Genomic DNA, 13,603 nt, shown 5'->3' on the forward strand with positions numbered 1-13,603 from the left:
AAAAACATGTTGCCTTGGCAACTAACTAAAATACAATGTCTAATTACTGAAATGATTTAAACTAAAACTAAAATCAGCATAAATTAAAGCTAAAAGCTGAAAAAATAACAGAAATGACAAAAGCACATAACAAAATTAATTAAGCTTAAACTAAATGTAAAATGAAAAATAAAAAAATAAAATAAAAGCAAATAAATACTATAATGATACAATGTGTGTATGTGTGTGTGTTGCTATAGAGAAAAAAAAGGAACTAAAATATCATATTTAATTTTTAATATTGTTTTACATTTTTATTATGGCCTTGCAATGTGAATTTGATATGGTTTGGACAACATTGTAGGTTCATGAAATACCATGATGACAAATATTATAGTATAGATAAATTAATATGGCACTATAAATGTAGCACTGAAAAGTTATCATTATTATGTTCAACTTAATTCATACTGAGGATTTGAATCTAGTAAAATGAGTCCAGCTAAACCATATATGTATTGCCCTTGACTATGCCAAGAACTTTGGTAATAAGATGCCAGTGTCTGTGAATGGGTAATTGAGGACATAAAAAGCCATGTGAGACACAGATGGTTGATAATCACTGGTATAAAGAGCCCCTGACCACTCAGGTGTTTACTCAGAGTGAGGGCCATGAAACTGAAGACCTATTCATTCTTAATGCACATTGAGGCTTTGTTCCGAACACTGGCAGACATTGCAACACCAGGATCCGGTTTCCCAACATAGACCCGTGTGTGGCTGTACACACGTGTGTCTGTGTGTGTGTGTGTGGTAGTGTTGATGAAGCTGTACATAAAGGAAAAAGAGCGTGACTGAGATTGTCTTTCCCTTTCTGAGAGTCCATCTGTTTCCCTCTCTCTTTTTTGAATGACCGCCAAAAACCGTGTAGTTGAATAGTAGGCAGCAGTCATCATTATTAGTCAAACTTCACAAAATTGTGAAAAATACATATAATTATGGACATAATTTATACCAAAACTGACATCAGCTGCCCGACAGGAATGCATGGAGGGTGTTTCAAAATAAATTCTGGAAAATTCAATTCAGATTTTAACCACTCTGGAATGCACAGGCTTGAATCTTGACAATAACAGACAAGCTCTGGATCTTTGGCAGTAAAGCCGATTTAAAAAGGGGATTTATATTCACATAATCTACCACCTCAGTCAGATATAAGAAGAATAAATAAATCAGAATTAAATGGACAGAAAAAGAGCACTTTTTATTAACATCAGGAGCTTTAAGAGAGATCAGTGATATAAAAAAAAAGCTTAATTATTTTTTTTATTTTTTTTTTGATGCTCAGTGTTCAGAGAGATTTGGCTATCTTCATTATTGAAATGATTATATTTAGATAATGCAGTCTTTTTAAGTACACATTGCTCTTAATGTTGACGTAATATATCTATGAAGGAGGCGATATTATAAGCTGCCTGAGTGCATATGTGTAAACAAAACAATACATTCAATAATAAGATTCAAAGAATTCATGACTGAAGCACTGCATAGGATTAGATTTAAAAGCACAGATTTTCTGTCTACGGTGGATATAAATTATGTCACATCCCTCTTTATTGCCCTTTGCAGATATGCAGTAGAGCACCACGGTTATAATAAACCTCAAAGATAGCTTTAATTGCTGCAAATAAAATGCTCAAACATGGCAGGTTAAAGTGCAGCATAACTGATATTGCAACAAGGATTACTGTAAAACCTTTCGAGTCACTTAACCTGATGGTAAAAAAGCAGCGACCTTAGAATATGGCTTGACAAAAGAAAAAAGGTTGAGGCTAATTAATGTGTGATTAATATTTATATAATATACTGACCCCAAACTTTCTTGATCAGTGCTGTTGTGTGTCTCAGACATTGTAAATTGCTACCTGTAATTCAAGTACAGCAGAAGCTTGAGTTTCACATACAGTACAGCATTAATATTTAACCATGTATTTAGTGAGGCCTATTTGACATCACCGAACGCTCCAGATAATTAACACAAAAAAGGAGCTTTATATATAGAGAACAAACTGTAAATGTATTCTACTGTTCATTATTAGAGAGGCTATATGTATCTGTTCATTAAAGTGATTGCAAAATATGCATGCAATATATACATCTTAAAGATGAATTCCACTTTATATTTAACCTTTTAGACCCTCTCTCTCTCTTTCTCTCTCTCTCTCTCTCTCTCTCTCTTATTCCAGACGGCCCAGTTTTAGACATCTGATATGCAAGACTTGGCTGTTCTCACACACAGACACTGTGTTCAGTACTCGTTGATGGCCAAGTTACTGAGATGCCATTTAGCAGATAACAATGATAAGACTAATATGCACATCCATTATGCTGACAAGGGCAATTACCGACATATGACCGAATAAAATAACAACTGATAGCTTTTTTTGGCTGGTCTTTGTCTTGTGTTCTTCTAGAAATTATTGTATTGCTCCTGCGCCATTTACTTGTCTTGATGATTTAATGTTATTGACACCAGTTGCTTATATACAGAGAGGAAAAAAAACTATTATTTTTCTGTTTTACATTTTTTCAGTTTAATTATAGTCTTGCAATGAGAATGTTAAATTGTTTAGACTTATAAATGTTATACCTATATCTGTCTTATATGTCTTATATGTATATATATATATTTATACTGTATATATTAACGGTGGACAATATAATTTGAACCAACGCACGCAACATATGCTTAAGTACATAAAGTGGTGCAGTGCTTGCATTATTTGTGCATTTAAAAAGTTTGATATTATGTACAAATTTCCATAATTAGAAATGATGACAGATATCTCAATACAACAGAGGGTACTTTAAAATCTGTCGGTCGAAGTCCTGATGATTTAATCCTCTGCAGTGCTCCCAGACAGTTCTGCCCTGTCCCAGCAGTAACAGTCAGACCATTGCATCTGGCCACAGTCCAGAGCACTGCAGCAGGGTGCCACCCCCATTAAAGCAGGCCATCCCGTCACCAAAGGCCACTGCAGAGAACCAGCACTCTCTCACTCGGCCCATACGGGATTCATCAGAGAACAATACCTCTAACATTAATAGGACAGACAAAGACACAGGTTGTTTACATACCTCATTTGGCAAGTATACTTTGTGGCAGCAGTCCATGTACAGTATTCATTTGTAAACATACCTAAACCAACAATTATATTTATCAACCTGATGAAACTGTTTCTAGGTAAAGACGTAAAGGAAGAGTTCACCTTAAAATGAAAATGTGCTCACCCTCAGGCCATCCAAGATGTAGATGAATTTGTTTTTTCATCTGAACTGATTTAGAGAAATTTAGCATTACATACTTGTTCACCGACTGATCTTCTTCAGTGAATGAAGGCCTTCAGAATGAAAGTATAAACTGCTGATAAAAACATCACAGTAATCCACAAGTATCCACACTAATACAGTTCATCAGTTAACATCTTGTGACGTGAAAATCTCTGTTTGTAATGAACAAATTCATCAAGATGCTTTTAACTTAAAACCGTTGCTTCCAGCTAAATGTCCTTGATCCATAATATTGCTTTCTCCAGTGAGTACATTTACAACACATTTAATTATTTTGGGTGAACTACTCTTCTAAGTTTTCAGTGCAGAAGAAGTGATTTTTTTTATTGAACGATAAAGCAAAAAATTAGAGAATCACCTTAATGTGACAGTTCATGCAAACATTAAAATGTACTCACCCTCATGTCATTGCAAACGTACTGTACAGCTTGCTTTCTTATTAGGAACACAAAAGAAGATATTTTGGTTACCATTGTGACTTCCATTGCATCAAAAATACATTTATCTCAATTTATCTTTCTCAAATGATATTCTTTGTTCCACAGAAGTCATACAGATCTGAAACAACATGAGGGTGAATACATAATGAAATCATTTTAATTTCTAAGTGAATCATTTTTTTAAGGACAAACCTTGAATAGGACACAATTATATGTGTAAAAACAGACACATATGAATGAAGGGAGAGATCTGCTAAGATGAAGCAATGCCTCTGCAGCTTTGGCTTGTCCTCCATCCAGTTTTCTCAAGTTTGGAAAGTGACTTATATGTTTCAGAGGAACAAGGTTGCATGTGTGTACATATGTATACATATATACTCAGTACTTGACTATACCTACATTTATGTACACATGCAAAGTGTACTTAGGAGGATATAATGCAGAGCAAATGTTTGCCACAGCTGATTTCCAGGTCTGTTCAGAGAGAGGCACATGGCTGAAGTGGCTGTTATGTAAGGAGTCTTTCATGTACAATCCCTGCAGGGATGGATCGCTTTTCATTCTGGCCTCACCAGCTCAGTTCTGACATCAAGTGATACTTACCTGCTATTGCAACTTCTGCTTCTGCTTGGATTCCAAACCCATATCTCTTAAAGGGATAGTTCACCTGTTAGACACTTGAAGCAAGCTTAAAGGTACTATTGTTTTTCAGCAATTTGCTGTAGCCTTATACCAGCCCATGTGTTTGAGTGAAGCTCAAAGTGAGGGCTCAAATGAACAGGCCTTTAATTACAGCTTCATACAGAATGGATAGTTATTTTGTCCAATGGAATGAAACAAATAACCATCATTAAATGTGATCTCGCTGATCTGTAATTAACCCCACACATGCAAAACAACTATTTTCAATCAGTTTTAGCTGTGATTCAGGCATATTCAGTTGATTATGGCAGCTACATTTGCAGGTTAAACAACGACAGTCATATCATATTATATTATGAGTAAATACAAGTTTGTAAAACCCTGGAACAAGGGCTTTTTCATATTACATTATGTTATTCAAAGATGTCTTTTAATAAAAGGTATTTATGTGTTCATTCATTCTTGTGTGTGTGACTCCCTAAAATCAGTTCACAAAAGTGGTGACATAATTATAATGAAACAACATCAATCTGTTCACAGCTTGTTGCATTTTCCCCCACAGAAAAGAAATGTTTTAGTTACTATAATAACATCAATAACATTGTGATAAAATACTTTCGACTTAAACTTCAATTACTTTATTATATGTTTTCAATCATACCCCCCCCCCCCCTTATTTTTTGTACTAAGACTAACATGATTCTAGATAAATGTGGGCAAAGTACATTTTTATGTATTAATCGTTATATTTTGTAATATAAACTTTGTTAGGTATATGTAATATAAATAATGTTATATATTGAAATATATGAATAATTATATAAATGTACATTAAGTAGGCTATTTTTATAGTGTAACATTTTTTTTAAATAAATGAAATAAATAAACATCTCATCAAAAACACTAATCCTTACCACACATCCCAATTTTCTCAATATCCCAAACATTTCAAAAATCCTTTTAAGAAAAATGCTGAAAAGAGATTAGGGTAAGCAATTTAGGACTTTTTCCCAATTCACTGATTTGTTACAGAATAACGCTTCTGTATTTGAGTCGTCATTTTAACTCCGCCCCGTTTGCCTTTGACCCTCCTCGCGCGCCTGTGCTGTGGCGGGAGATTCCAGCATGGCGGTGCAACCTAAACAAAATCTGTCCATGGACAGTGCGTCTGAACATGGATTTCTGAATTTTTATTTTTCCATGCCCGAGAAACCGGACACCACCGTGAGAGTATTTGATCGAAACGATTACTACACGGTGCACGGAAAAGATGCGGTTTTTGCAGCCAAGGAGGTCTTCAAGACGAATGGAGTCATCAAAAACCTGGGCACAGGTTGGCTGCTGACTTATGGAATTATTTCATATAATACTTGGTCCATTAAAGATATTTGGTTCTTTGTTTATTTCTGTTGTGCACATATTTACATCTTAAACTGCATCCGTGTAATACCAGTTTGTGAACAACTTTAAAATGATGTTTGTATTGTTAAATCAGAAATTAAGTCTAATAAAGGTGCTTTGTATTTTAAAAACACAGGCAATAAGAAGTTGGAGAGTGTGGTCCTCAGTAAGATGAACTTTGAGTCATTTGTGAGGGACCTGTTGCTGGTCAGGCAGTATCGGGTGGAGGTTTACAAAAATGCCAGTAAAAGCAGCAAAGAACATGACTGGCAGATATCTTACAAGGTAACTTGCAGTCTTCACTGGTTAATACAACATTTTTTTCCACGTATTATTTGATCATGTTTGTGTTTTGTATCCCAGGCGTCTCCAGGAAACCTGACCCAGTTTGAGGAGATTTTATTTGGCAGTGGAGGAGGTCCTGGGGAGGGAGCTGCCGGTGTTGTCGGGGTTCGTCTTGGCACCGGGGCTGATGGACAGCGTGTCGTCGGTGTTGGCTATGTGGACAGCACCCTCAGGAAACTCGGTGTGTGTGAATTCCCGGACAACGATCAGTTTTCCAATCTGGAGGCTCTTCTTGTGCAGATCGGGCCCAAAGAGTGTGTGCTCCCTGGAGGAGATGCAGGTGGAGACCTTGGGAAACTCAAACAGGTGACATGCTTATAGATGCCAGATTGTGTGTTATGAAACAAGATGGAGATGCACAATATATTGGATTCATAGTGATGTATACATTCTGGATTTAAATGCCTTTATTTGCAATTGAGAGTTTACATCTCGCATTTGTGACGTTCAGTTTTTTCTTTTTCAGCCACAGAATTAGAATAAAAACAATTCAGATCCTACGTATATCTCGCAATTTGAATTTTTTTTCTTTCAAGTTTGAGTTTATAATTCACAATTCTGACTTTGCACAAAAAGGAAAAGAACACAGCCAACGTTCTTTGTTTTCTTTAGTCATGTCGAACGGGTTTTACTTTTTATGTGTGTTTCTACTGCATAGATAGTCATGTTTTATTAACAGCCTGTATAAGTTATGAATTGTGCCCTCTTTAAATGTAATGTAAAATAATAAATCGATATTATTTTATACGATTTCTTTTATACTCTACAAAGCTTTGATGCTTAAGTTCACAAAAATTATTTAAAATTATTGATTTTGATTTTTTTATTTTTTTTTTTTAAACAAGTTTTATCTTAATATAGGACACTTATTGGTTATCAAACAAAATGGAAAAATAAAGAAGTGAAAAAATACATTTTTTTTTTTTTTTTTTAATAATTTATCAGTTTATCATATCAGCCAGAAAATTTAATATTGGTGCATCCCTAGAACAAGATTGTATAACCTTAATCATAATTATTATTTCTTACATGCTTGTTGCTGTTCATATTTCAGGTGGTGCAGCGTGGTGGCATTCTGCTCACAGACAGGAAGAAATCAGAGTTCACAACTAAAGACATTGTACAGGATCTGAATCGGCTCCTGAAGGCCCGGAAGGGAGAGACTGTGTCCAGTGCTGCACTTCCAGAGATTGAGAAACAGGTTTGGGGCTCTGCAGCACAATTTAGACGTGTGAATTCTTCCAGGTCCTTGCCCAGGAGAATAAATCAGGTTATTGTGTTTTTCCAGATTGCAGTGTCTTGCTTACAAGCCGTCATCAAATACCTGGAGCTTCTCTCAGACGAGGCCAATTTTGGTTCCTTCAAGATAAGCACCTTTGACCTCAACCAGTACATGCGTCTGGATAATGCTGCTGTGCAAGCTCTGAATCTCTTCCAGGTCAGGGGTCATTCAAAAACAAGAAATATGCATTTTGTTCAGTGGAGGGTTATTGTGAGTTCTGATATGTACCACTTCTGTTTTCTCAGGGGTCTTCTGATGATGCTACAGGCACTCATTCTCTAGCAGGCCTTTTGAACAAATGTCGTACTCCTCAAGGACAGCGGTTGGTCAACCAGTGGATCAAACAGCCTCTCATTGACAAAAACAAGATAGAAGAAAGGTGAATTATTTTTTTTATTACACATTTCTTTTAATGATTTTCTAAAACATTTTATTTTAATGTCATTCTCTGATTCACTTTGATACATATTTATTGAATGGTATATGTATGTGCGTGTGTGTATATAAATCTGTATTACAAACCTAAGAAGTATTCTATATCTATATATAATTTTTATTTTTATTTAAATGGAATTGAACTTCATTCAACAAGACTATAATTATGATTTTATACTCCGATCTAAAAGTTTAGGGATGGTAGAATTTTTGAAAAGTCTCTTATGGTCACCAAGGCTGCATTTAAAATATCAGAACTTTACAGAATATTAATATTGGAATATATTAAATGAAATGTATTTCAATGAATTTTCAGCAGCCATTACTCCAGTCAGTCACACAATGATCCTTCAAAAATCTTTCTAATATGCTGATTTGGTCCTCAAGAAATATGTTTTAAAACAGTTGTGGAAACTGTAGTTTTTTTTTTTTCAAGATTCTTTAAACAAAGATCAAAAGAACTGCATTTACATGAAATAAAAACATTGTTACTGTGAAAGTTGATCAGTTTAGTGCATCCTTGCTGAAGAAAAGTACTAAATACTAAAATGAATTAGAAAGCTATGGTTTGATCAGTTGACCATCATTATCAGCTCTTTTGTCTTGATCTTGTTTAAGTATCTTGCGGATGGATGTAGCATATTTTTAACATTATAGAGGGTTTATTTTTGCCTCTGACTTTATTACACATTTGTGGGCATGATGTGCAGACTAGATCTTGTGGAGACTTTTGTGGAAGACTCTGAGCTGAGGAAGAGTTGTCAAGAGGATCTTCTCCGCCGTTTTCCAGACCTGAACCGAATGGCAAAGAAGTTCCAGCGTCAGAGCTCCAATTTACAAGACTGTTACCGAGTCTATCAGGCTGTGGGGCAACTGCCCAGTCTGGTGCTGGCCTTGGAGAGATACAGTGGTGAGCAAAATTTTGCCTGTTAACCTTCTTCTTTGCATTTGAGCAGTTTTCACTGAGTGACAGCTGTAATTTTGTTTAGGGAAACATCAAGTTCTCCTGCACGCAGCATTCATCTCTCCCCTCAACGACCTTGTCTCTGACTTCTCCAAATATCAGGAGATGATTGAGACCACACTAGACATGAACCAGGTTTGCTGTTGCCATCTACACTCTGTGCTTCAATCAAACTTTAAGTTTAATTGGTAGGTTGCTCTGGCTAAATTCTGCAATTCCTAAAATGTATGCCACTCTTGTTTTCGTTGTCCAGGTTGAACATCATGAGTTCCTGGTGAAACCTTCATTTGATCCCACCTTGAGTGAGCTCAGGGAGAACATGGATCGCTTGGAGAAAGCCATGCAGGCGGCCTTGAACAGTGCGGCTCGTGAACTTGGTAGGTGAACATAATGTGGAAATAGTACGCATATTTATGTTAAACTAGTAAGAAATCCAATCGTGTTTGTTTTGCTTTAGGTCTGGAAGCAGCTAAGACTGTGAAGCTCGAGTCCAACGCACAGATTGGGTACTTTTTCCGAGTCACATGCAAAGAAGAGAAGAGTCTTCGCAACAACAAGAAATTCACTACTCTAGATGTTCAAAAGAATGGAGTGCGATTCACTAACAGGCAAGACAAAGTTGTTGAAGGGGATGTTTAAATGCTACTGATTAGAGTTTTCAGTGATTGATGGGGTTGGCCTTTTTTATTTTATTTTATTTTTCTTTTACAGTAAGCTGAGCTCTTTGAATGAAGAGTACACTAAAAGCAGAGAAGAGTATGAAGAAGCTCAAAACGCCATTGTCAAAGAGATCATCAGCATCGCTGCAGGTGAGCAAGTCATTTTCGTTCAGTGTGTATGTAAGGAATGTTCTGGATTAAATGTTTACGCATTATAATGGGAAAATTCCCTCATATTAATACAGTACATGGTGCTCTATTTTTGCGGATTTATTTTTATAGTGAGGTTAAGCTCGTTCTGTAACAATAAAAAAGTGGATGAAACATGGATATCAAAATGTATATTCCATAAAACATGGTCCATTTTAATTCAGGCTCACTTTGTCCCAGCTTATAGTTTAAAATAATTTCTTGTAGTAATCAACATTAATCCACAAATGTTTATAGAGCCTAATGTGTATTGAACATGTTAGCCATTTCGGTTACTAACTTTAAGCTGTTTTCAGTTAAAGAGGTTAACATTAGTCAGTGTGTAATGTTGCTATTTGAGCATAAACAATATCTCCAAAGTTGCTGTGCTGAAAGTTCAATGCAAGCGGAGATATCGTCCTTTAAAATTCTGTCAGTTAAATTTAAAAAAACTAGTTTTTTTTTATGGGCCTACAACAAGTTACCTCCCAGGGTTCATTACATCACAAACCCAGATAAACCCCGCCCCCAGGAACATGCAACAAAGAGGGCTAGGCCCTTTTGTGCTGCTTTAGAGAAGAAGAGAAAACTAGGGGTGCAAGTAAAAACCTGTGCATATATGTATCACGATTCTGTCTTCTACCGATTCTAATGGATTCACATTTCTAAATCATATGTTCTAAATCAGCGATTCTTAATTCTGTTCTGTGTCGCCCTGCTTTGCACACACTGTGCTCCTCTCTCTCTCTCTCTCTCTCTCTCTTTTTCTCTCTCTTTCATTCAGATCATCAGCTCACTGAATACACTCATTTTCACATAGCTATGAGATGCTTTATATATAGACGCACTTGCAGTTGCTTTCCTGTATTACAGCTTTAATCAGGATAAAACTGTATATTAAAAGCTAACCAAGGCAGTAGCATTTACAAATAGCAGCGTATCTAAACATATGAGACAGCAACAAACAAAAAACATGCTGTGCTTATACAGGTTCTGCGCGATAATCTTCACTAATATCCTCTGCATCTCAAATTGGCTCAAACTGATAAGCAATATAGACGATGCCAATGTTTACAACAAGAACATATGCTGCTGAGGTGAGGGGTGGGACGTTCAGATGAGCACTGGCGGTTTAGCCAATTACAACACTCTGGACCAGCTAACCAATCGCATATTACTGGGGGGAGGAGCTTCATAAAAACGGGAACTAATCGGAAGTGTTCAAATGAGAAGGTACAGAGCTTTGTTGAATAAAGGTAAATTATGTTAAAAATGTTTTTTAAAAACGAAGCATAAACACGTTAGACTGCACCCCATAAACACAATCAAGCCTAGAAAAAAGGCAACCACCCCTTTAATCATGTTGTTGGCACACATTGCGAATAGTTTAATAAGCCTGTGTTTTTGTACCATAGGCTATGTGGATCCAGTACAGACTCTGAATGAGGTGATCGCTCAGCTTGATGCAGTAGTGAGTTTTGCTGTGGTGTCCCATGCTGCTCCAGTGCCTTACGTAAGGCCTAAAATACTAGAGAAAGGGTCAGGGAGTCTCATTGTAAAGGCGGCAAGACACCCCTGTGTTGAAGCCCAAGATGATGTGGCTTTCATTCCCAATGATGTCACCTTCAGAAGGGGCGAGGAGATGTTTCATATTATCACAGGTAAGCTCTTATTTAATAGGAGGATTGTGAAATAGCAGTTTCATGTACATAAATGCATTAATCTATAATAAGCATTTTCTTCTCCTATATTTTTAGGTCCAAATATGGGTGGTAAATCTACATACATTCGTCAAGTGGGTGTGATCGTGTTGATGGCACAGATTGGCTGTTTTGTACCATGTGATGAGGCAGAGTTGAGTGTGGTGGACTGCGTGCTCGCTCGAGTGGGTGCAGGGGACAGCCAGATCAAAGGAGTGTCCACCTTTATGGCTGAGATGCTGGAGACGGCTGCTATTCTTCGGTCCGAACTCAAATTTGACACGTTTTGTAAATTATTTTTGAAGGAGCATTCTGGGTTCAGTACAAGTTAAAGAGTCATCATAAAGAGTCATCATTTACTCACTCTCACGTTGTTCTAAACTTGTATGACTGACTTGTTGAATGTTCGTAACCAAATAGTCCTGGTTCCCATTGACTTCCACTGAATGGACAAAAAACACAGTCAAAGTCAATGGAACCAGAAACCCCTTTTTTTTTTTGCTAAAATTATTTAGTGGATCGTTTAAGACGATATTTTATAGAAATAAATCAATGCAGATCCAGCATGAGGATGAGTAAATGACAAAGTTTTCATTTGAGGGTTGAAGGGCCAAAATGTAAATATTAAAATACTGTTTTTGTATTCTAGCTAAAATCTTCTAGCCTGTTTTAGTGATTTAGTATATCTTTGTCACGGTAACAACATAATGCCATAAACTAAACCAAATTAAAACCATTTTATCGCGCAAATAATAAACATGTTTTAACAAGGGTAATGTGAAGTACGAATCTAAATTATTTTTGTAGTAATCAGTATTGTGTGGCCATATGAACTTATATTGAACCTGGAATATTCTATAATACATGCGTGACATTATGCAATGCTTTTATGAATTTTAGGGGCATCTTGCATAATTATTTTTTTATGCTTTTGATACATTTACAACATGTCCATATTGTGCCACTTTTTAGTAATGAATGCATGTCATGTTTTGACACTTTAGATCCGCCACAGAGGATTCTCTTATCATTATTGATGAATTGGGCAGAGGCACATCCACATACGATGGCTTTGGTCTGGCCTGGGCAATCTCAGAATACATTGCTACCCGTCTCAAGTCCTTCTGCCTGTTTGCCACTCACTTCCATGAACTGACTGCACTTGCACAGCAGGTTCCCACTGTCCGTAACCTCCACGTCACTGCCCTGACCACAGACAGCACTCTAACAATGCTCTACAAGGTGAAAAAGGGTACGTGACTCTTGAAACATTTTCTAAAAACTTTGTGTATTTCCCTTGTGTTTAGTGGTGTATGATGTTTGTGATTTATTTGACATAGGCGTTTGTGACCAGAGCTTTGGGATTCATGTGGCAGAGCTTGCTAACTTCCCCAAGCATGTGATTGCTAATGCACGGGAGAAGGCTTTGGAGCTTGAGGAGTTCCAAGATATCTCCAGTGCTGGGGAGGAAGCTGGACCTGAAGCCAAGAAACGCTGCCTGGAGAAACATGTGAGATTGATTAATAAATGTTTGTTTACTCTGCTGCTCAATGTATTCAATTTTTACATTTGATAGACTGATTTGCTGTAATCTTGCCTATAGGAGGGGGAGAGGATCATCGAGGATTTCCTGGCTAAGGTTAAATCAATGCCTGTTGAAGGCATGTCTGATGAGGCTATCAAAGAGGAGCTGCGCAAGCTCAAGGCAGAGGTCATCGGACAAAACAATAGCTTCGTCAATGAGATAGTGACACGTTCTGCCAAAGTCTAACTGACTTAAGCCTGAGGGCTGAGCATTGGCTTAGTGGATAAACATCCAATAATTTCTATAAGCATTTTTTTTGTATAATGGAAATGGATATAATCTATAGTAGATTAGAAATATGTTCCATTTTAGCACCATCCCTTTCCTTTCAGTTGTTTTTTTCAGTTTATTTTGCAAAGTGTTGCCACATTCTTAAGCTTTCTGTCATAAATTCTCTCTCAGAGTAAAATCTTTCTAAAAATAATTTGTGTGTTTATTGTCAGTTAAAATCACAACAGCAATTTTTGTTAGTGGCAATGTTGCCATCTAATGGATAGGTTTGGAACGGTTGAAATGTTTACCTATTTTCAAAGCTAATGTTTTAATATTATAATTAAAAACATGTTTAGTTCAGACTGACCTTATTCGTACCCTTTTAAATAAACATTTAGATTCATAAATGATACAGTTT

The 13,603-nt window shown here is 36.5% G+C and overlaps 1 protein-coding gene across 1 annotated transcript; it reads left to right on the forward strand.

Annotated features, from left to right (window-relative positions):
- Window positions 1-5,505: 5,505 nt before the first annotated feature.
- Window positions 5,506-13,396, forward strand: LOC113111826 (DNA mismatch repair protein Msh2-like). Its single transcript, XM_026276927.1, has 16 exons — window positions 5,506-5,745; window positions 5,950-6,098; window positions 6,177-6,464; window positions 7,213-7,359; window positions 7,447-7,596; window positions 7,686-7,819; window positions 8,586-8,785; window positions 8,865-8,974; window positions 9,093-9,216; window positions 9,297-9,447; window positions 9,551-9,648; window positions 11,103-11,348; window positions 11,445-11,649; window positions 12,392-12,639; window positions 12,728-12,897; window positions 12,991-13,396. The coding sequence occupies exons 1-16, from the start codon at window positions 5,538-5,540 to the stop codon at window positions 13,156-13,158; spliced, it is 2,796 nt and encodes a 931-aa protein (XP_026132712.1). The 5' UTR covers window positions 5,506-5,537; the 3' UTR covers window positions 13,159-13,396.
- Window positions 13,397-13,603: the final 207 nt, after the last annotated feature.

Source organism: Carassius auratus, chromosome 12 (genome assembly GCF_003368295.1).
Source record: "Carassius auratus strain Wakin chromosome 12, ASM336829v1, whole genome shotgun sequence".
In the NCBI taxonomy this organism is placed as follows: domain Eukaryota; kingdom Metazoa; phylum Chordata; class Actinopteri; order Cypriniformes; family Cyprinidae; genus Carassius; species Carassius auratus.

Coding starts and splice junctions, on each gene's coding strand:
- LOC113111826 (XM_026276927.1), top strand. CDS start 5,538: ATGGCGGTGCAACCTAAACAAAATCTGTCCATGGACAGTGCGTCTGAA. Junction 9,649..11,102: donor GATCATCAGCATCGCTGCAG/GTGAGCAAGTCA, acceptor TTTGTACCATAG/GCTATGTGGATCCAGTACAG. Junction 11,650..12,391: donor GAGACGGCTGCTATTCTTCG/GTCCGAACTCAA, acceptor TTGACACTTTAG/ATCCGCCACAGAGGATTCTC.